At 47.5% G+C, this 20,903-nt stretch overlaps 1 protein-coding gene across 5 annotated transcripts; it reads right to left on the bottom strand.

Moving 5' to 3' along the window:
* Positions 1 to 797: 797 nt before the first annotated feature.
* NCOA5 (nuclear receptor coactivator 5) lies at positions 798 to 20,331 on the bottom strand. Of its 5 annotated transcripts, none has more exons than XM_080558589.1 (10): positions 20,142 to 20,331; positions 17,145 to 17,331; positions 16,479 to 16,586; positions 12,554 to 12,620; positions 8,705 to 9,091; positions 8,340 to 8,455; positions 7,999 to 8,125; positions 5,470 to 5,669; positions 3,236 to 3,559; positions 798 to 2,810 (listed from the first exon to the last, which is right to left on the bottom strand). In XM_080558589.1, the coding sequence occupies exons 2-10, from the start codon at positions 17,305 to 17,307 to the stop codon at positions 2,161 to 2,163; spliced, it is 2,142 nt and encodes a 713-aa protein (XP_080414715.1). In that variant the 5' UTR covers positions 17,308 to 17,331; positions 20,142 to 20,331; the 3' UTR covers positions 798 to 2,160. The 5 variants fall into 5 exon arrangements, with proteins under 5 accessions (XP_080414715.1, XP_080414717.1, XP_080414716.1 ...); XM_080558591.1 differs by lacking the exon at positions 20,142 to 20,331 and adding an exon at positions 19,662 to 19,948; XM_080558590.1 differs by lacking the exon at positions 16,479 to 16,586 and having other exon boundaries at positions 20,142 to 20,327.
* Between the last annotated feature and the right edge of the window lie 572 nt (positions 20,332 to 20,903).

The raw sequence follows: 20,903 nt of genomic DNA, 5'->3' as shown, positions 1-20,903 counted from the left end.
CCGTTTGTGGCACCCAGCAGAACCCCACTGACGACTGATTGACGATTTGTGATGCAACCCCATTTACTGTGACCCTTGGAGCCTGACCTGTCAGCCAACTGGTCACTCCCCATAATATGTATTTGGCTGTATTCTCGGTATTTTGTCCAGAAGGATACTGCCAGAGAAAGTATCAAAAGCTATGCTAAATTAAAAAAAAAATAATCACATCTACAATGGGATTTTGTTCCCATGTTTAAGCTCATGGAAGCCTCTGGGTTGCAGAAGGGGAGAAACGGATGAAGAGGAAGGAAACTAGAGAGACAGACTTCTATTTAATTGCAGGTTGTCTAACAAGGGCAGCACAAAGGGAGGCCGGTGCTAAAATGCATAGGGAGTGGTAGCTTCAGCTTTAAGCAGTAGCTGTTCAATTAACAGCAAGCGCAGCTCCAGCACTGGGCCCCCTGGGCACTGGGCTGAGGGAGGCCACAGCTGCTAGAGCGTCTTTTGGGCCTCGCACATTGGCCCCCGTCACACAGAGCCCCAAAGAGCTGGTCCCTGAACAAGCACACGGGCTGATCTGTTCCACGGTGTCCAAGTCCAGTGAGTGACAGTAAGTACCAAAGTATTATAAACTGAGACAGACCACAGTACTCTCACAGAAAGGCACGGTAAGGTTTGTTCACTTTCCACTTTGCATCCAGTGCTGGACAGCGTCTGAAGCAGCTTACCTGGAAGAAGAGGGTGATGGCAAACGCAGTGGAATAATGTATTCCAGCAGTAAGCAAGCTGTTAGGCATCAAAAATGCAACAAAATGTTTTTCCTGTCTTTTTATTAAAAAGTAATGTCCTTTTGTTAACAGCACAGAAAGAAAAAAAAAATGCTACAACACAAACCACCTAGGACAAAAAAAAATCCTCTGCTCCAAAACGTTGCTTTCTTATTATCTTTTGGTTCTGCAGGAAGCCTACAGACTCCACAAAGACTGTGCAAGGGAGGACAAAATAGAGAAGTTTTGTATTCTGGTATCAAATTATGTTACTGGTTAAAAACACGGTGAAATATCACTGCCCGATTTTCCACTCAACTGTCCACTGCAGCTACCAAAGTGTTGAAAAATGTATAAAATTATAGTATTGCATGTTGGCACTGCCTCTCCACATTAGATGGACAAAACACCAACTAACAGATGAAGTTTCTGAGAGCACACATTCACCACCTGATAACTGGCTGCAGGTATTTGCAAGACAGGTCCGGCAGCACATCAGTGTGGCTGAGCTGTTGGGCTACAGTAACCAACTGTGCCGAAGCAAGATTGTAAGAAAAGGAAATTTATATACCAAATTTAACATATTGAACTTAAAATTGATGACTTGGCTTGGGTGTAGGAAAATCAACTGACCACTTGAAATCTCTGCCTCACCCAGAAGCTCTTGTGTTTCCGATCCACCACTGTGCTTGGACCAAAACTGCCATCTTCCATACGCTGGGTGAGGTGAGGAGCACTTGTCAGCCTCACTCCGCCAGGACAGGACAGCCCAGCTACAGAAGCACTGAACGGTACTGTCGTGGCTTATGGAGTTATGGTCAAGCACGTGCTACATGAATTCAGCTGCTAGTGCTACCACTGTATTTTCTCTCTCAGACTGGTTTATATGGCATTGAAAAAAAAAACCTGAAAAAAGAAATCCAAAGAAAAATAGTGCCCCTTCCAAAAAGATGCATCTCCAGAGGGCCCTGTCAGGGTACCACTCTGTTCAGTCCCATCTCATTTTCTCAAAACCACTGACCCAAAACTGTGCTAAGACCATTTGGTGAGACCAGACTGCACTGCGTGGTGAAGATGCACCAGCTAATGGGAGTGAGAAAAAAGCAGAAGGACCGTCATTGCAGCAGCTTCTGTGCTTAGACAGAACAATCAATTACCCACAGTGGCTCTCAGCATATTCTGCCACTGAGAAAATAAAATATACTTCTCCGAACACTGCTATCCAGACCAAAGTGAGGAAGGGCAGCACTAGCAATACTCAGCAGCAATGCCACTGGGAGTACACTCTCACCAAAGTGGAGAGGACATGCATATCCAGGGGCATTTGTCCCATGTCAAGAACAGGAGACTTTTTAAACAGCTATAAGTATGGAATGGCAAAGGGAAGGGGAAAGGGCTTGACTGCTCAGCTTTAATAGTGTCGCTGGTAGGAACCCATGGGTTGCTGGGCAGAGGACCCTGCTCGCCCCTGAGCCACTGTTTGGCTCACGAGGTGGGAGAGTGCAGGACCACTCTGGATAAGGGTGTCCAAGGCTTTCTGTACACTAGGGTTGTCAAAGTTGATACCAGACGATACTGGCCTTTGAGCAGGCACGCTGCCAGGGGCAGGGAGGCGATTCTGGTGCTGGCCATAGAGTGCCTGAGCTGGCGGAGGAGCTCCAGGTCTTGGACCTGCATTTCTCGAAGGGCCTTGGAGAGCAGGAAGCTGTGTGCTTGGAGTCTGCAATCTCTGCTGAGCCTGGTTTAAATTTCCAGCACTCATCTGTGCTGATCGGGCCTGACCGCTGGCCATGCTAGCGAAGTTCTGACTCGGCGTGCCACCCGATGTGCCCGCAGAGGTTGCAGAACTGCTGTTTGCTACAGCAGCTGCTGCTGCCCCACTGTTGAAGAGACTGAGGATTTTTGCCTGAAGCTCCTGCTGAGGATTAGCAGAGGACACTGGAACAGAAGGAGCAGAGACCAGAGGCTGTGAACCCTGATGAGCCTGAGCGCTTGGAAGGCTGGACTGACTGCCCAGAGATGATGCTGAAGGTGCTCCCAGAGACTGTCTTGACATAGGTGCTGGGAAACAAAAGAAAAAGTTAAAGCTCTCCAAATGCCCTTGAAGGGGCACCTAAAGGAAACTAGTGAGATAGCTACCAAAGACACAAGTCTCAGTGAATACCCACCCCTCTAAACATGAGGGCTGCATAGCTCTGGGGGACCCAAACCACTCAACAAAATCGTTGCCCTTTGTGTAGCAGCCAATCAGTTATGGCAGCATTGTGGTTTCCCTGAGAGAATCCAATATAAAAGGTCTGTCACATGAAATACCAGAATAGTCTCAGGACTCCTGAATACATGTCCATCTCCGTAAAATACATCACTGTGTGAAAATGTGACTACACTAGGACCCCTCTGTAATGCCGGTATTGTTGTGCTGTCCCAGCCCAGAGAACCCACTAACCATACAATTAATAGTGTCGTCTAGGGTTGAAAAAACTTACCCTGCAGAGAATCAGTGCTTCCCCTAAGTAACCTTTCTTTCCGGTCTCTCAAGTAATTGATTACTTTATCAGTCTCCTCAGCAGTCAGATAGCGATTGTCTGCCAGAAGGTTCAAGAGAGTCTGAATCCCCGGAGGGTGACCCCCTCTGGCCCCCTCCTCCACAGGGGGTGGGCGCTCTCGCTCTTGCAGAACAGCCTCATCTGCCATCTTGGCAGCCTGCCGCGCAATTTCTTCACGCTCCTTCTCCCGTGACTCTGTTTTGTAGCGCTCGTAATTCCTTGCCACCAGCACCATGGCATCAGCTTGTGGCATGTTGCGGTGTTCTGCACAAGGAAAAGAAACACTTTAAGAAAACCAAAGGCATTAAAAGGAGGTACCTTGTCTCACTCACAGCAGCATTTCTCATTCAGCAGGCAGGCACCTCTTAGGGACTGCAAGCATAGACCTGGAAAGCTCTCTAGGCACACAGCAAGAGTTCAATTTCTTAAGCCAAAAGAAGGTTCAAGGCTATCACCCAGCAAGGCCAACCCTTCTTTCCACAGCTGAGGGCTCTGAGAAGGTACCACACCAGTCTTTCTGGCCTCTCATCCAAATAAAGAGAAAGCGGGTCCCTCTGCCTTTCACACAACTTCTCCATGCTCTGAGAGGAGACAGTTCCAGCTGTTCTACTGTGGAACCCTTCGACAGGCCCCAGAATTGCACCCTCTAGGCTGATAGACGTTCCCAGAGCAGGACACTGATGAGAATGTTTTTTGGTTTTGTACTGTCAACATCTTAATGTAGTGTGAGTGTATGCAGGAGATAGGGAGGAAAGAAGAATTGGCTGAATTTCACACTGCTACTTCTGTTTTCAACTCTGGGACAGTAAACAGCAATAATGTTCTTCCATAACACATCGAATAACGATCAGTTTCAACTCTTTTATTTGCCTTTTAAAGTTTTTGAGGTCATTATTTCCACTTCAAAAAGCACACACACAAATGTTCCCCTGAAGACAGATTTAAGCAGAGAGATTAAAAGAGAAGTCCTTTATCTTCCACAAAAATGCCTAAAGCTCTGAGGTTCACTTTCACATTATGCTTTGCACAAGTTGTGAAAGAGTTCCCTAAAACTAACAGGAATGGAAAGGTGACCATATGCAGTTCAAGTACAAAATATTAAATATCTAGAAAGAGCTGTGAATGAGTTAATGGCTGGGGTTCTTATCAGATCTGATACACAGCTAAATCCAGTGAAGAAGAGGAGAAGCTTTGGCAGTGGGACAGGTATTAAACCACAGGAGTTAAGATTTAAAACCAAGGCAGTAGAAAGGCCACTGAAAGTGTGCTTGAGATGTCTTTCTGCAGAAAATGACAGAACCTCCCCACATCTGGATCAGATGTTAAAAGAAACCAGGCTTCTTCAGTCAGTAAGCAACAAAAAATGGTGAATGTGCATTCAGATGTTTATCCTCTCAGATGAACCTGACAAAACGTTACTTGAGAACATAACAAGGGAGGAATAACTGTTGAAAGCTCAACTGCGGTCCAAAACCCACTTCTGTAACCAGCACATGAGCAGGTTTATGATCATAGCAAAAGCCCGACTTTCCAAAATCACCTTCTGACAAGATGTTTGTTAATACAAATGCCCAGTTGCGTGCTCACAACAACCAAGTCATACCCTGAGACAGAAAATTATGTGACAAGCATAAATAGCGGTAAAAATATGGGGCGTGTACACTCAATCACTTCATAGTTGTACCTTTTTATAACTCCCTCCAGTTTCACAGTCAGATCTTTACCTTGACAGAGTAAGCTATCCCTGTTGTGTTTTCCTTAAGTCTCATCTGCTTATGAAAGCTGTCTTGTGATTTCTCACATTCCAAGCACTTTCTCTTTGGGAAAAGGGTTAAGTGGTAAACTGAGGCTACACTGGTATTACTCAGAAACCTATCAAGGCAGCAGTGTCTTTTCTAGAGCTGGAGTTCATGACTCCCTAAAATGCAGCAGAGATTCTCTCCTGGCAGAAATAAGATAGTCCTTTTGGCAAGGGACAAATAAGTTATTACAGAAACTTGTAAATAATGGTAGTCACAAGTATCACTTGCCATCAAGCTGTTAGTAACTCCTTAGAACGCAGCATGGATGAACATCATCTTGTGTGGAACTGCTCAAGAAAAAATGTTTTAGAGCAGTTCTTCGTGCAGTTCAGAGTGACCACATAGCTACGCAGCCTACTAAGACCTCAGTACCTTGTGGGGTGCCAAACATGATGTTAACAGTGCAAGAACGGTGAACTTGATGCTGCTGGGTGATGACAATGGCAAAAGGAGACCCTCCTCTGCTCACATCGTCCAGGGCTTGCGTCAGTGACATCTCTGTGTTGAGGAAGATCAGGTCCACTACCATGCCCAGATCCCGCACCTTCCGCCCCACTGACTCCGCGTACTCCCTAACACAAAGCAAAGCCAGCAGAGTTTTACAAGTCAGTCACATACAGAAACAAACTCTAGCACATTCACCCTCTCCGTCTCAGATTCAATTTCCTGATGGCTTACCTAACTTCATAATGTTTAGCAGGACAGTATTAAAGCAATCTCAATATTGTAATGTAAAAGCCTAGATCCCACCCTTATTTTGAACTAAATCAGTCATTTCAGTTTAACTGAGACAGATTATAAATCAAGCCTCAGTTTAGCTGAGAAAGTGTCTGCAAAAGGATTTATACTATCATAAAACTGCTTACATATAAATGCATTTAAATTGAACTCAGTAAATGAGGCAATTTATTCCTGAAGAGATCTAACAAGCACGCAGCAGAGCAGCTAACCTCCAGAAGACAGTTAGTTACTCGTGCCATGTTTAGTGTCTTAACTGTTCAAGTGCACTTTACCCTAAGTCACTGTAGCACAGGTCAACGTTTGAACCTGAAGATTAATTTTCAGAGAATTAACTATCCATACATTCCCTTGAGTTCCAAACACATTTTGTCTTGCTCTTTTCTTCTATTAGCTGTGATCTGTTCTAACCCAATATTAACACAGCATCTACGAATCCACTTTTCCTGTATCTGCTGCCCTGCAGACTTCCCACAAACAATAGCTTATATGGTTGAGCTTAAAGTTTCCAAATCTTTTATTAAGCTTACAATACACAGGGCCAAAACTGCAATACTGGCTGCATATGTATTCTGAGAAATTTAATCTATGCGCACTTGCAGCTTGTGAAGGAGGTTCAGGTTATCACCTTTGGAGGTGAACACTGCAAAGGTGACCAAAACTGTTCCTCTGCCCCCAAATGCCTTTTTAAGGTTTTCTAAGTTACACTGATCATATATCTAAGTCATTCATGAATCATCTTTTAATAGGCCTATAGTAGGTGACAAGAATATTTCAACATCCAAGATTTACCACATGCTCCGGGCTCTTAAGGTTTGTGGTTGTTACACACCAAAAAGATCCTTAGGAACCTAAGATGATCCTTCTGCACAAAACACAGCACAAAATTCTCTGTGTCAGGTACAATAATTTGTGCTCTGTATCTCCCAAAGACTTTTAGTCACAAAGGGATAAAGAATCTAAAATTCCCTTTGGAGATTTATTCCAATAGGTAATCAGCCCCTTTAAAAGTAAACCTCAAAAAGGTATTTCTAGTTTCACCATTTCCCTTGTTTCCAACGCTGATTTCCTGCTCTGCCTCCTGTCACCAGATCAGGCAAGCAGCAGCTCTCTTTCTGCCTCACAGGTATAGCAAAGTTAAATAAATGCAACTCTTCATTTTTTTTTCCTTCAGAAGAATTAAAGAGAGCTTTAAATTTCCCCTTGACAAACATTTTCCTCAGACCCCAAACCAGATCTGTGGTCATCTACATCTTTTCTATTCTTCAATATATATATTTGTAGAGGTATAGACATCAGACTGGTGCCTTCATTACAGCACTGCTCCCCTTACAGCACGCACAGGCATACCTCCCTGTTCCCAACACAGAGGCACTGCCTGTTCTCCAAACTATAGACATACCAGCATTTTTGATAGAAATCCACTTGACTCCTACAATTGCTTTCAGTCCCTACATTCCAAAAAGAAGTGCATGTTTCTACAGTCATGGCCTGCGTTTTTGCTTCCAGATAAATGACCTCACATTTACCGCAATAAAAAGGCACACCGAGTGGGGACACCTCAGTAAACGTTCAGACTGCCATGTGAGATTTTCCTTGTTACACATGCTTTTGATACCGTTCACGACTACTTTCAGCAGTGATTTTATATTTCTTGCACATTGTATTGAATGGTGTCTGACTTAGTAATCTAAGTCAGATAACTGCTGACTGAAAGGAGCTGAAGCGGACAAATTTCAGCTCCTTTCAATCTGACATGAGCCCTGAAAGGGACGCCCCCATGACTCAACATCGACAATGTCCCTGTGCTATCTGCTGATTAGCACGCGTTAATAAGTTCCATATTATTCAACCCCAAAATAACAAGTACAGGCCACTATAAACTGTCATGACAGTAGGCTGACATGAAGAGCATGTAGATAAAGTTCAGGACAAGGTGTGTTGATAGCTGACAACGGAATACAAGTAAAGCCTAAGATACAACAGTGTTTCTACATCTGATGAACCAGTCAGTATTTCCAGAATAGCCACATAGGCTTTCTGAGGGCTCTAAAGCCACTCTCAAGGGAATCTGTAAGACAAATAGCCCCAAGGCAGGACTCAGCTTAATTCCATTTTCTTATTCCACACAGTAGCAAACGGTGGTCATAACTACTTTCTTACTTTGTCTGTTTATTCACCACTATCACAGAACAATCCACAGGTCTCTCTGCATCAAAACGTCTCTTGATTTCCTCGTAGTACTGACGGTAAAGCTCCTCTCGCCGTCGCTCTTCACGCTTGAGACGGTCTGAAACCAAGCCACAGAAAGACAGAACAAATAATGCTCTTTGGATCTGCTTGGAACAAAGAGGTGCGTATGGCTGGGCTGTCTCCAAACCATCCAGTGTCACAGAAGGCAACGCACTGTGGATGTGCCTGTCCATCAGCACCACAGACATCTACGTCCTCCCAGAGAGAGGATGTGGATCTGCCTATTAAACATTGGTCTCAAAGGCACTAACCTTCTGAATTCACCGGCGCTCTATCAAAATGCTCTTTGTAACGGTCATAATAAGAGTCATCCTTCCGCCGATAGTAGTCTTCAAGGCGAAGATAACGGTCATAAGTTTCATCTCGTCTGCAACATTTACAGAAGCAATAGTTCCCATGCTCCAACATCATCTCAGACAATAACTTTTGCCAGTGCATCACATACAGACCTTCCTCGAGTTTCATTACTGAAGAACCCAACTGTTCCCCTCAAGACCCAAAGCAGGCACCCAACTGTCCTCAGCTAGAGGACAACTGGCGCCACTCAAACCAGCATAACCATAGAGGCAAGAATGCCATAAAATCATGTCATCAAATAGAGCCCTGTGAAAGTTACCTGTACAGAGGGTCCCGAGGGTCTCTCATATCCCGCGGATCCCTCGCATCACGTGGATCTCTCATGTCTCGTGGATTCCTCATATCCCGTGGGTCCCTGTATCGATCATACAGCGGCTCCCGTGGGTCACGAAAGTCTCTAACATCACGAGGGTCCCGTAAGTCTCTTGGATCCCTGATATCCCGGGGGTCTCGAAGGTCTCGCAGGTCCCGTGGGTCCCTGTGGTCTCTAGCATCACGCATGTCTCTAGCTCGAATGTCTCGAGCATCTCTGGAATCTCGTCCGTTTCTACCATCCCTGCCATCTCTGGGATCTCTCCGTGGGCTCCCCCGAAGAGGGGAGCGATCACGTCTGGTATCTCGGCCATCCCCGTAGGCATATGGCTCTCTGAAGAAAACACGAGGGAAATTCCATTAGACTGCTAATAACACAAGTGTGGTTACCCCCAGATCTCTTACCTGAAGTGCCAAAGCGACCCTTCTCTCAGCAGCTGAAGCCTCCCTCCTACCCCATAACAAGAATTGCCCCAGAACGTATTCGTCAAAACAAACATATTTGGAGAATCTTCTTAGTTACAATGTTTATTGTAGCCAAAAGAGTCACAGAAAGCTCCTTACTGGAGCATCACTAAAACTGTAGGGCACCTGTGGGAGGAGCGAACAGGCACCTCAGAAACCATCATTTCAAGGCCTCTGACCTCTGATGTCAGCCATGGATCATCAATCAAACGTTAACTTGCACATTCCTTGAGAGAATTCAAGGTGCTGTAGCCTAATAGCCACAAATATGGGATAGCTAGGAGCATTCAAGGGATCTATTAAATTCACAAGTCGATGACAGAATACCTGAAATAGGATGCTACTGGCATATGATTAAAAAAGAGCTTGTTGAGACCAGAGACACAGTAGGCTCCATGTTGTGGTTGGTTTTGTGCTGTTAGCAGAAAGCTACCGCCGTGTCCTGACAGTGAAGGGACAGCTCCTGTAGAAAGTCAGTCTTATGTTTATGGGGCCCCACATTAAAAGGGTACCAAACCCAACCAGCACTGCACCATCAGCAGGAACAGGATTGTCACATCTGAATGATCCATCTCATTCAGACTTTGTACCACGCTGTCTTCAGAGTCAAGAGAGCAACGTTCCAGTCTTCATCTTTTCCAAAACAGTAGTTTTTTCCAGGTCATATTTTGTTTTCCAAAGAAAACATAACTTTCACTGCAGTCTAAGCCAAACCAGAAAAATCTTGCAAGGGAACTACTGAGCTTCATATGCTTGGAATGTTCTTTCCCCATGATACTGGCAACTATAAGAAAATATTTTTTTGTATCTTTTCACCTCTGTCAAGTTTTGTAAATAAAAAGCTTTCTATCAGACTAATCTAGCTTATGAAAGATAAGCACAATTTAATTCCGTTTCCACTACAGTGCATTCACTTTGTAGTCACTTGGAGAGAACAGCAGGATCAACAAGCTGCAAGATGCACCCAAGTTTCACTAAGAGGTAGAACAGACAGCAGTGAGAAGCAGAGCCCATGCATGGACTTTGGTGCCTTGGACACCCAGCTGTTCTGGGGGAAACAGAGGATCGCTGGCATTCTCTATTCCAGATAGAAAACGGATCTTGGGACAACCTACAGCGGTGCCACCAAGATTATATATAGCCTCCTCTTGTTACAGAAGCACTGTGCTCACCCACAACTGGATACTCCCTCAGTCTCTTGGGCACACAGACCAGCTTGATGTTTGCGATCTGTTCAGAACCACAGCCCAGGAGAGATGCACATTGTCTTCCCCTACCCCTTCCTCCCCCCAGCCTGCAGTGAATGATGGCAGAAGCTCAGGGGAAACTCCTCGTTTGCTATGATGAATACTGAGTACCTGACCTTTCTGTAGCTGTGAGACTATACAGCAAAACAGCCAGATGCAGAGTAATTGTTTTGCAATATGACATTTATTCCAGCTGGGGTGGGGGTGACCAGAACAGGCCACATTATCTGTAGAGACAAATTGATCCAGAAAGAGCAACGCACAAGTGCAACACAACTACAGACGTGGCACCGGGCCTCCTCTGCTCTCGCACCTGCATGACTGCCCGCCCAGGCAGCAGCATGAGGGCACAGCAGCCTCCTGCCTCTGTCCCTCCACCCCTGTGGTCTGTGGTCCGACTCCTGCAGTGCCAGCACCGCTGCCTGCATCTGCTTGGGACTCAGCGCTGCTTCCTGGGCCCGCAGCAGGGCTTAGGACTCCACACCCTGGCATCGGCAGCTGCTGTTCACGCACCTGCAGCACGGTCCGGAGCCCAGCATCCGCTGCCTTGCCCGCCACTCGGCACCCACAGCCTCATTGCTGCCTGTGCTGCTGCTCGGGACCTGGTGCCAGCCACATGGGATGGCCACGGTGTCCACAGTGCCAGCTGAGTCCTGTGCCTGTGGCAGTGCACCCGCGCCTTCGGCAGCCGTGGTGGTGGTCCGGTCCCAGGGCTCGCATGCCTCCAGTGCTCCTTAGGGGCACAGGCTCTTGTGAGCATGCAGGATCACAGATCCCAGTGCCCACAGCACTGGTGCCAGCCGCATGTCCCTTGCAATGTGGTCTGAGGCCCAAGGTTCGTGGCACCGGTGTCTGCTTCTCATACCTGCAGCGCTACCCAGCGCCTTCAGCATCGTACACCTGCAGTGCCACCGAGGCCAAAGGCGTGGCATCAGTGCCTGCTGCTCACGTGTGCGCAGCACTCTTGGGGTCCCCATGCCAGCACCAAGCACGCCTGGCACTGCCCAGGCCCAAGCCTTGCTGCATCCGTGACATGAACCCCCAGACACGTGCCTGAAGCATTTCCTGGGCCTGCTGCCTATGCACTGCTCTCTGCAAATGCATTTGGCCCTGTGCAGGATAAACGCAGTATATACAAAGTACCAAGGATTGCAGATACTCATTCTCTGTATTTTGGCAGTAGATGTCTTGCAAGTTGCACTTTTTTCCCATTTTTTGGTAATTTAACAGGTCAAATTAATAGAGCACACGTCATGTGAGAGCTTGATTACTTTCAAGTCCGACATGTCACACTCCTTTGTGTGCAGAGCTTTACAGTGTAAGTGCAGAAAACGCAGGCCTTACAGCACATGGTAACCACAGCACGTCTTGGTGCGCTCCCCAGCGACACCACTGAAAGGAAACGGCAGTCGTCTTCCTGTGGCAGGACAACTCGTGTCTTCTCCACTCGCTTGCGACTTCACATGCAGAGGGCGTGCAGGAGCTGCACCCGCTGCGCCTACCAAGGGGTGGGGAGCCCGGAGAAGCAGGCAGACACACACCGCTGGGTGTAACTGCAGAGCAGACTCGTTCCACGTACTGAAAATGCACGTACGCATGCAGATGGGGCAGTGCAATACAGATACACGCTGCCTTGTGCTTTGCTAATGTGCACTTTTCCAGCTTCATTTCAGGACTGCAAGTTTTTGACATCAGAAGAGGCAAGATCCTGAAGTCGTCTGCACTGACCCCTACAGCCCCTTGGCAATAGCTCTACATGCCTTGGCTTCTCTGATACTTGAGTCAGGAACAAACACCAAGCTGATTCTTCCTCACAAGTCTCTTACAACTTGCGCCACAAAACGTAACACTTAGTTGTAGTAACAGCAGCAAGCACGAGGCTTCCCTCGTGCCTCCTGAGGTGTCAGCGCCAGAAGGGCTCTTACAGGTGGAGCAGTCGCATCCCGATTGTCTCACTTGAGTATCTCCGTTTGACTGGGGAGGTGGCAGTAGGGAAGAGACACAGACATTTAGCACAGGCAGCTGGGCTCACGCCCTAAAAGCCTGCCCTTCCTAGTATAACTCACTGCTTCCAGGTACTTTACCTTCGTGCCGGACTGGACCTTGATGAAGCCTTATTCATATTTCTTCTTTCCGCTGCTTTATTAATATCTGTAAAGAATAATCAACCCATCTGTTCAATGCTATGGAACAAAAAAAAGATCATCAGCACAATTCAAATGAAAGCAACTTAAGCTCAACAACAACCAGATGGTGCAAGAAAATACATTCAGCAGAGAGCCACTGTCACTTTGACAATTTTTTTTATTAAGTTTAGATAGTACAATGCAATGAGGTTTTCATGGATTTCTCTGACTTCAAAATAGGGTGGACAGCTCGGGTGAAGTTTTAATACTTTATTTCAGGCCTACATCCAGACTCTTCATTCCATAAGAACCTCTTTCTTCTGCAGTCTATGAGCGAGCAGAATGCAACTCATGGACTCTAGGAGAAAAAGCAGAGTCTGAAAACCTCTGAGAAAGGAAGTTGTTGGCCAACAGCCTTAAATTCACAGCCAGTCTTGTTCAATGGAGCATGCAGCTGCCCTTGGTGACAATAATTCAAGGGTTCTCACACAGCACATGCAATTGCCTTCCGAGGGACCGCTGCAGCATTAAACTGTACAGCCTCCACCACTGAGGAAACGGGATCCAGGGAGCCTGAGGCACAAGCTCCTTGTGCAGTCAACATGGTGCACTCAGAACACCACTGCGTTGAGATGCAAAGAGATGCAACAGATCAGAAATTTGAAAATTGGGTGGCTTCTGAGTATCTCCATGAAAAACACCATGAGGTGAAATACAAAGAAGAGAACTGAAGAAAGAGTCTTGTCCTCAACCAGAAAACGTGAAGTTGCCCCAAACTGGTGAGGACCAATACTGTTCTACTGGGAAGAAACAAAGCCTCCTGTAACAGCTGATTGAAGATGAAATAATGTACTAGAGGGGGGCAAGAACAAACAGAAATGATTTCAGGTGTTTTACTCTGAAAACCTTTTAAGGAAAATGAAAAAAAACAAACCTAGGTCCTATCTGCTCCCTGAGGATCTATCAACAATTAAAGTTTATTAGTTATTTATACTGGTCACTTGCAGGAGCTTTAAAAGTAGTTAAGCATGCCATATAATGTTCTTTAGGCTGACTTCTATACCTTCTGTAGCTTCCCAAACTATCCTTCATTACATGCAAAATTAAAATTCGAGTTAAGAGTTTAGCTCTAACTCTTGCCCCTGCTGCCAGTCAAGAAGTATCACGTTCTCTTCATACAGGGAGAGGGGCAAGTGCAATCTGACCGCGGCGTATGAATGCAGGGTAACGGCATTCACAGGGCGAGAAAGCAGTCTCTCCAGAATCAAATACAGTTGCAGTGTCTCCTATCACAAACTAAATTTGGTGGACATGTATTCCCTACACAGCTTTACTCATTAAAGATAAAGAAAGCTTTTAAGCATTTGTGGATGTACTAGTATAACGCAAGACTGAACTCTCCCAAGGCCTTTTACCCTCTTATTAGCCAGTATATTCAATACTTACACTGCATAACTGAAGTAACTGTTTTCCTTGCATTTATTTTTTAGCTAAGAACATTTTTCAATTCAAATGTTATCTTTAAGCAAGACACTATCTGCTTTTGGGGTTTAAGACTTTTATTTTTGCTTTAAGATGCCATTGCAGAAACCTATATTGTGATTTTTGCACTCCATACCATACATTTCTTTCAAATTAAAAAGAAGCATTTAAACCTGAACAAATATTTTACTAGGAGACAAAGACACCTTTGACAGGGATCCTTCTCTTGCACAAAATGATTTAATAACATTTTTATTTAATGCCAGCAGCATTTACAGATTGCTTGAACATTGACAAAACAACTTCTGCGAAAATGAAAATCTTCTGTCTTGTAGGACTTTGAGATGACAGGGACACTGCAACCTTACAGTGCAGCCTTCAGAATAAACACAGGTGGCAAGAGTTTCTTGAATTGCATTCCCATCTCAAGTCAAGCAGCAGAATTGAACTAGAGCTCATCTTTTGGCAAAACATCCAATTCCCATCTAAAAGTCTCCAGAGCACAGAAACCACCAAAGCTCCAATGAATTACTCCAAGTATAAATTATTTTGCTGTTAAAGAAAACTATTTCCATTTATGGCCTTGTCATACCTATACCCGCCAGATTACACCTCACTCAACGAGCCTTTTTCTAGGGCTTGCTCTTCAACTCTTTAACCCTTAAGATTTTTCCTGGGGCTTTTCCGATTTAGCATTATCCTTTCTGAACTGGCCATACCAGAACTGAACACAGTACTCCAGCAGCAAAATCCCACAGGTACTAAAACCTCCCTACCTACAAATCTGTTTTGTATGGCTAAGGATGACAAGAGCACTCCTGCTAGGCGCAGATCTTCAGATTTGCCTTTGCTGGGCGTTCAGTTCTGCCTGTATCCAGCTTAGGAAGAAGCTCGGGTCACTTGATCATCAGTGACTCCATCCCCATTATATTCCCTCTTTTTAAGAGATGACAGTGAGCTTTCTATTCAAGTTTCTTATGAAAACACTGTTTGGCCAGGAACCAATTCTTCCAGAACACCACTCAAAACGCTGAGCAATTCCATCTATGCTGCACTGAAATTCATTTTAAACCCATATAACACTACGCTGCTTTTATTGTACTAGTTTCTTAATCAAACGTCTTACAGAAGCCTTCTGCATCAACACTGCTGCTTTTACCCAGAAAACTTGCAGTATTGTAAGTTAGTGCGACAAGGTTTACTTTGACTGGGATTATTCTTTCACCTGGCACTTGGCAGGACACGCATGCAGTCTATTTGCTGCCAGGGCTGACGCCGGGCTCCGCTCTGCTCAACTAGTTGGTAAGCTTGCAGCGCTCCGCCAGGGCCCCCGAAACTCCACAGTTTTCCAAGGAAAGCAACATTAACAGCCAAGGGAGGTCTCAGTGAATCTCACAGATGTTGATTTAATTTTTTGAGAGGTCTGGTTTTGGTAGCTGCTGGTTTTATTATTTTTTTAAGCTTGCTACTGATATGAAAAGCAACATCTTTCAACTCTTCAAAAAGAGAGGGAAGAAAGATTACCTGAAGACTAGGGGGTCTTCTCCAATTAGAGTTATAATTTCCAAATAATTACACGTTAGTATGTGAGACAGATGCAGCTGCTCCTTTTTAAACTTCTAGACTCTGACAGTGCTGGCCATAATTTCTCCTTGTAGCCTTCTGTCCTCCCTATTTGCCACCATCTCCACCTTCAGGCTTGTATTTGGTACTTCTCCATTTTGCTATTTACCGCTCCTTTCACTCCTTCCTAAATCAAACAGTTTTTCTTTAAATTAGCGCAGGCTTGCTTTGGAAGTAACGTTTTACTTGCACTTAGTAGATTATTCTTAGACTTCCCACCATTCATTTCTGTTTAAGATTGCTCCCAGCATATTTAGCAGAATTATTTTCACCTTTATGAAAATGGCCTTTTTAAAGCACCTTGTATTTTTATGGCTACTTACAGATTGATTTCCCCACGTGCAAGACAATCCAAGTTAAATTTACTTATCTAACGGGACACTAAGTTCTGTGGCCAATTCCTCTGAACCTGCCAAGATGAAGCCCAGTACTGGTTTACAACTGTTTTTAAAACTAAGCGCGTGAAGTTTCAATCAATACTTTTCAGGGCTTACGTGCTCAACAGTTCCTTACATAAGGTTATAGATCTGTTCAAACACTAACACAAAAATAAGTTCAGAGCAAGACCTAGGTAGCAAGAGACAACACTCCGGATGAACCACACGGCACTTAGGGCAGGTAACTCGGAAGGAAAATACATACCTGGTCAAAGCGACTTTAGACTAATGCCAGGCAAGTTCCACACAGCGAATTTTCCAGAGAGCTTTAGAACAAAAGCACTCTTTCTACCAAAACGCATGCTAAGGTCAGTAGAAGAGCAGGGATCAGTTTTCCTTACCTAATCTATACCCTTTATAAAGGCGACCCTTCTCACCGTCCAGAGCGGCCTGGACATCTTCTAGACGGTCATACTGCACGAACCCATAGCCATGGTACATGCTGAGGGCTGGAAAAGTTAACAGCAGGGCAAGACCAGTTACAAGTAAGGGACTGCACGATCCCGCACCCAGGCCATGTCACCCCACCAGATGGAGCAAGCAAAGGGCACTACCCAGAAACACCTCGGCAAGTTTTGTGGGAAATCCGGGTCTACTGGGATTGAAATGCAGAGCTGAAGAACTCTGAGATGCATTTCTTAGACAACACCACAAAACAGATCAACTTCCTTCTGACAAGGCAGTGACCAAAAAACAACCCACGAAGTGACCGAGACTTCATTAAGAGACTACGAAGTCACTTGAAAGAACAGATTTGCTTCATATAACATCACACTGCAACCCCAAAAAATAAAGCATAGCTCATATACACACACTAGGGTACAGCTGCATTGAGGGAATTACTTGTTCAGAAAAATGCAGGCAGAGAAAATTATCATTAAAGGTCACTTTTTAGGGGAAACATTAAGTCACTCCTCTCATCACCATCAAACAGCATTTGACAAGCATGAAAGTTATATTTCTGACTGAATTCCCAGCCACAAAAAGGCATAAGATAAAATACTAACCCCTGATTTTGCCATATTTTGAAAATATCTCTTCCATTTCTTCACGAGTCATGTGGTCTGTGGGCAAATTGCCGACAAAAAGTCTTCTCTCTAAATCCTGCGGATTGGTGCTGTTAGTGAAGTCGCTCTGTTTGATGCTATTGCTCTTGCGTCCTCGAGCCATTTTGCTTTCGTTCCAAATCCAACTCTTCGCAAAAAAGAGAAATGGCCACGCATATAATTTCAATCCATGACATTAAAATTAAACTGGAACAAGATTAAACTTAACAGCTTTGCAGACTAGAAGCCAACTGGGTCGGTTTGACGCAAGCTTCGCTCCAGAGAAATCTTAATACAAGGGACATGGAAGTCTGGCAAAAACGTATACCGCAGCATTTTGGTTGATCTTCCCATAATACTGGAATGGAGTAAGCCTAATCTATTTTGCAGATGTGTTTTAATGGTTTAACTCCAAACTAAAATACCAATAAAACCCAGACTCTGCTGAAACATCTTAACTTTAGCTTTGCAGTACCCCCATTGTTGTCATATCTAATTCTTCAGTTCACTGGTAAGAAGAGCTGAAATTTATGCAATATTTTAATAAGCAGAAAGGAAACACTCATCTCAACATTGCATAACAGGATCCAAATATTTCTGTATAGGCTTCGAATGAGACATCGCAAAGTATTTTAAAATGTGCTTAAGTGACCACACTTGGATCTCTTTACTGCGTGTGAAACCTTAGCTTGCCCAGCCCAGAAAGCAGTTTCTCATTCACATCGCTACTGAACAGCCCATCCTTGTCCCCACCACGATGCCAACTCCCCCGAAGGCGGGTCCACAGCTGGAATTTAACCACCCAACGTAAACGCAGCACTGCTGCAGGAACAGTCAGCAGCGTTCATTACACAAAGTCACCCGAAGAACTTTAGCACACAAAACAAAAACCTCAAAACACCAAAACAGAACCTATCAACCCAAGCAGAACCAGAACTGATCCAGGATTCACACTTTCTCTTGTAAAAGTCACCATTACATAACACTTCAAAAAAAGTGAAAAGCACTGAAATTTTCAAAGTTGAAAACTATTTGAAGAATAAAGTTGTCATCCTTCCTAAACATCTGACTACAGAAATACAGGATGGAATTTTCTGTAGGTAAGAAACGCATAAAGAAAAGCTGGTGAAGTTGAATATATCAACAGAAACTTCTACTGTCCATCAAGAGCTGCCTACAGCCAACACACACCCCTAACAGTAAACTGCGTTCACTATAATTTCAAAGCAGCATCTAAATAAACAAGTCAGACACCAAGAAGCACAAAATGATTTCACTAAGGTACTTCTACAACTCTTAATTGGCATGAGAAGTAAGCTTACTCCCAGATCTGAGGCATAAAACTGATTTAAGGTCAACTATCTTTACGCTTGTATTATTTGTCCACTTTTAGAAAACCCTGCTGAGAAGGGAGGCAGAGAATGCCTCCCAGTCCAGTTTTTTTTTTTTTATAATGAACCGAACTGCTAGAGCAGGGAGAAAACAAAAAAAAAACAAAAAAAAACACACACTCCAAGAACAAAGGAAAAAGTCAGTTCTTGTATCTTATTTGCCTCAGTCCTCCTATAAGTTGTTTCCCCTGCACGTGCAGTTTTACCTTCCCCACCTGAAGTACCAAGTCCTGTCCCATTTTGCTTTACAGATGTTGTAGACTTCACTTCTACTATCACAGCTTGAGTTCTCAGCTGAAGGAAAACAAGTTTTCAAAATTCTCCCAAAGCGGAAAAGTAGCTATAGAACATGGCAGCAGGCACCTGGCTCCGACTGCGCCCGGGTCGGGTCGGGAGGTCGGGGCCATGCCCAGCGGCTCAGAGCGCTGCCCGGGGCAGGGGCTCGGCGCCCGACCTGCACGGCCTCGGGACGTCGCGCACACGCCAGCAGCTGCCAACACGGCCGCAACCGCAGCTGGCGGGACATTTTGCTCCCATTATAAGAAGCCAGAACAAATTCTCTTTTCTCTTTCTTGAGCTTGGGAATGGCAGGGGGTGGCTGCGGGGAGGGGATGCACGGCCCTTCTATACCAAAAAACCAAGAATAACTGTTTCTCCACCTGCAGGTCACTTCCAAAACAAAGTGGTAAATCCCAAGCACTAACCCACGCTGAGCTAGCAGAAAGCTTTCCCACATAAGCACTCTGTGCCTCTGACCGTTTGCCACTTGGTAGATTACGCAGTTAAGGACCATTTAGCAATTATAAGACCAGAAGAGACAGATGTTGTTCCAGACGTGGGCCTGCAACACCAGGTAAATGGGGAAAACTTCCCCACTAGGGCTCCTTCTACAGACGCAACCAAGGAGGCCGCCTACACCCCGAGCAGCAGCGAGGTGCTCGTACCTCAGCGCAGGCACCGGGCACCAGGCCTCGCAAGTCACCACAACGGGACGGCTCACGTCAGCTCGGGCGCCAGTAAGCCCTGGGGAGGTTAATTAAAGCCGCTTTGTTTTAAAAACCCTGGCGTTAAGAACAGCGTCCCTTACCGACAGCGCTGCCGCTTCGGAAGCGGGACGTGGCTGGCTATGTGGTGCAAGGGAGCCTTCGCTCAGGGATCCGCAGCGGGTCCCCGGGCACGGCCCAAAGCAACCCGCGAAGGCTCCGCAGAAGGCGACCGCGGCTGGGAACGGCGGGCGTCGCCTCCCGGCCGGCCGGGCGGGGCTGCGGGACGCCGCTCTCGGCACCGGCCCCGCGGGGCGAGCGCCCTCACCCCGCTCTGGAGGGCCCCGAGGAGGCGCGGGCCCCGGGCCCGTCTCCCCCGCCGCCGCCCCGAGCGCACGGCGCCGGGCCGCCGCCGCTCCGCTGCCGGGGAACGGCCCCGCGGCCCCGCACGGCCCCGGCCCCGCCGCGCCCCGGCACCGCGCGGGGGGGGGGGGGGGGGCGCCGCCGCCAGGCCGCCGCGAGGCCGCCCCCGCCCGCCCCGCGCCCCCCGGCGCTGCGGGGCCGCCTCCCGGCCGCGCACTCACCGCCGCGCCGGGCCCGCGCCGCCTCAGGCCGCCGCCCGCCAGGACAAAGGCGCCAACCGCCGCTGCCGCACGGCGCCGTCGCAAAGCGCGCCGAGGGGACCGGCCGGAAGGGCGCCGCCTCGCGCTTTACGGCACGGGGCGCGTGCCGACGTGCCGCCCGCCGCCATGCCTGCCGCGCGGGGGCCCGCCGCCCGCCTCGCCCGGCTCCCGGCACGCGCCGCGGCCCCCCCGCGAGGCACGCTGGGACTGGTAGTCCGGCGGAGCGCGGCCCGGCCGGGCCGCGGGGGGGCGCCGGCAGGGCCGGGCCGGGCCGGGCGGGGCAGGGCCCGTCCACGGCCGTCCCCGGCCGTCCCGGTCCCCCCTGGCCGGGCGCGGGGCGGCGCCGCGCTGAGGGCTCCCGGCGGTGACCGCCCGCCCTCCGCAGCCGCCCCGCCGGTCCGTGGGGCGAGCGGCAGCGCCTCGCGCGAGGGCCCGGCTGTCACGGCCCTGCGCTGCCGGGAGCCGCCGCCTGCCCGCCCCGAGGCCTCGCCGGGCCGGAGCGCGGCGCGTCCCGACCCCGGTGCCCCGGGAGCTGCCGCCGGCCCCGCGGCCAGGGGCTGCCGCTCGGCGGCCGGTGCCGTGTCCCCGCCGGCGCACGGGGCACCGGTGCCGGGGCGCTGAGCCGGGGCTGCCCGCAGGCCTGTCCCGGCGTGCCGAGCGCTCAGGGCCTTGCGGGGGACTTCCCGGGCGAGTCCCGAGCCCAGAAATCCCCTCCCGCGCCGT

Source organism: Anser brachyrhynchus (assembly GCF_964034855.1).
Source record: "Anser brachyrhynchus genome assembly, chromosome: 16".
NCBI classification, from domain to species: domain Eukaryota; kingdom Metazoa; phylum Chordata; class Aves; order Anseriformes; family Anatidae; genus Anser; species Anser brachyrhynchus.
The sequence above is the reverse complement of the archived record's forward strand: the minus strand, read 5'-3'. Positions and strand labels throughout refer to the sequence as shown.

What these genes read in the sequence shown, in the direction of transcription:
- NCOA5 (XM_080558589.1), bottom strand. Translation starts at nt 17,307, where the DNA reads ATGGCTCGAGGACGCAAGAGCAATAGCATCAAACAGAGCGACTTCACT. An exon ending in GTGGTGAATAAACAGACAAA is followed by an intron (nt 5,670 to 7,998) that starts GTAAGAAAGTAG and finishes GCTTTGTGTTAG; the next exon opens with GGAGTACGCGGAGTCAGTGG. An exon ending in AAGCACTGATTCTCTGCAGG is followed by an intron (nt 2,811 to 3,235) that starts GTAAGTTTTTTC and finishes TTTGTTTCCCAG; the next exon opens with CACCTATGTCAAGACAGTCT.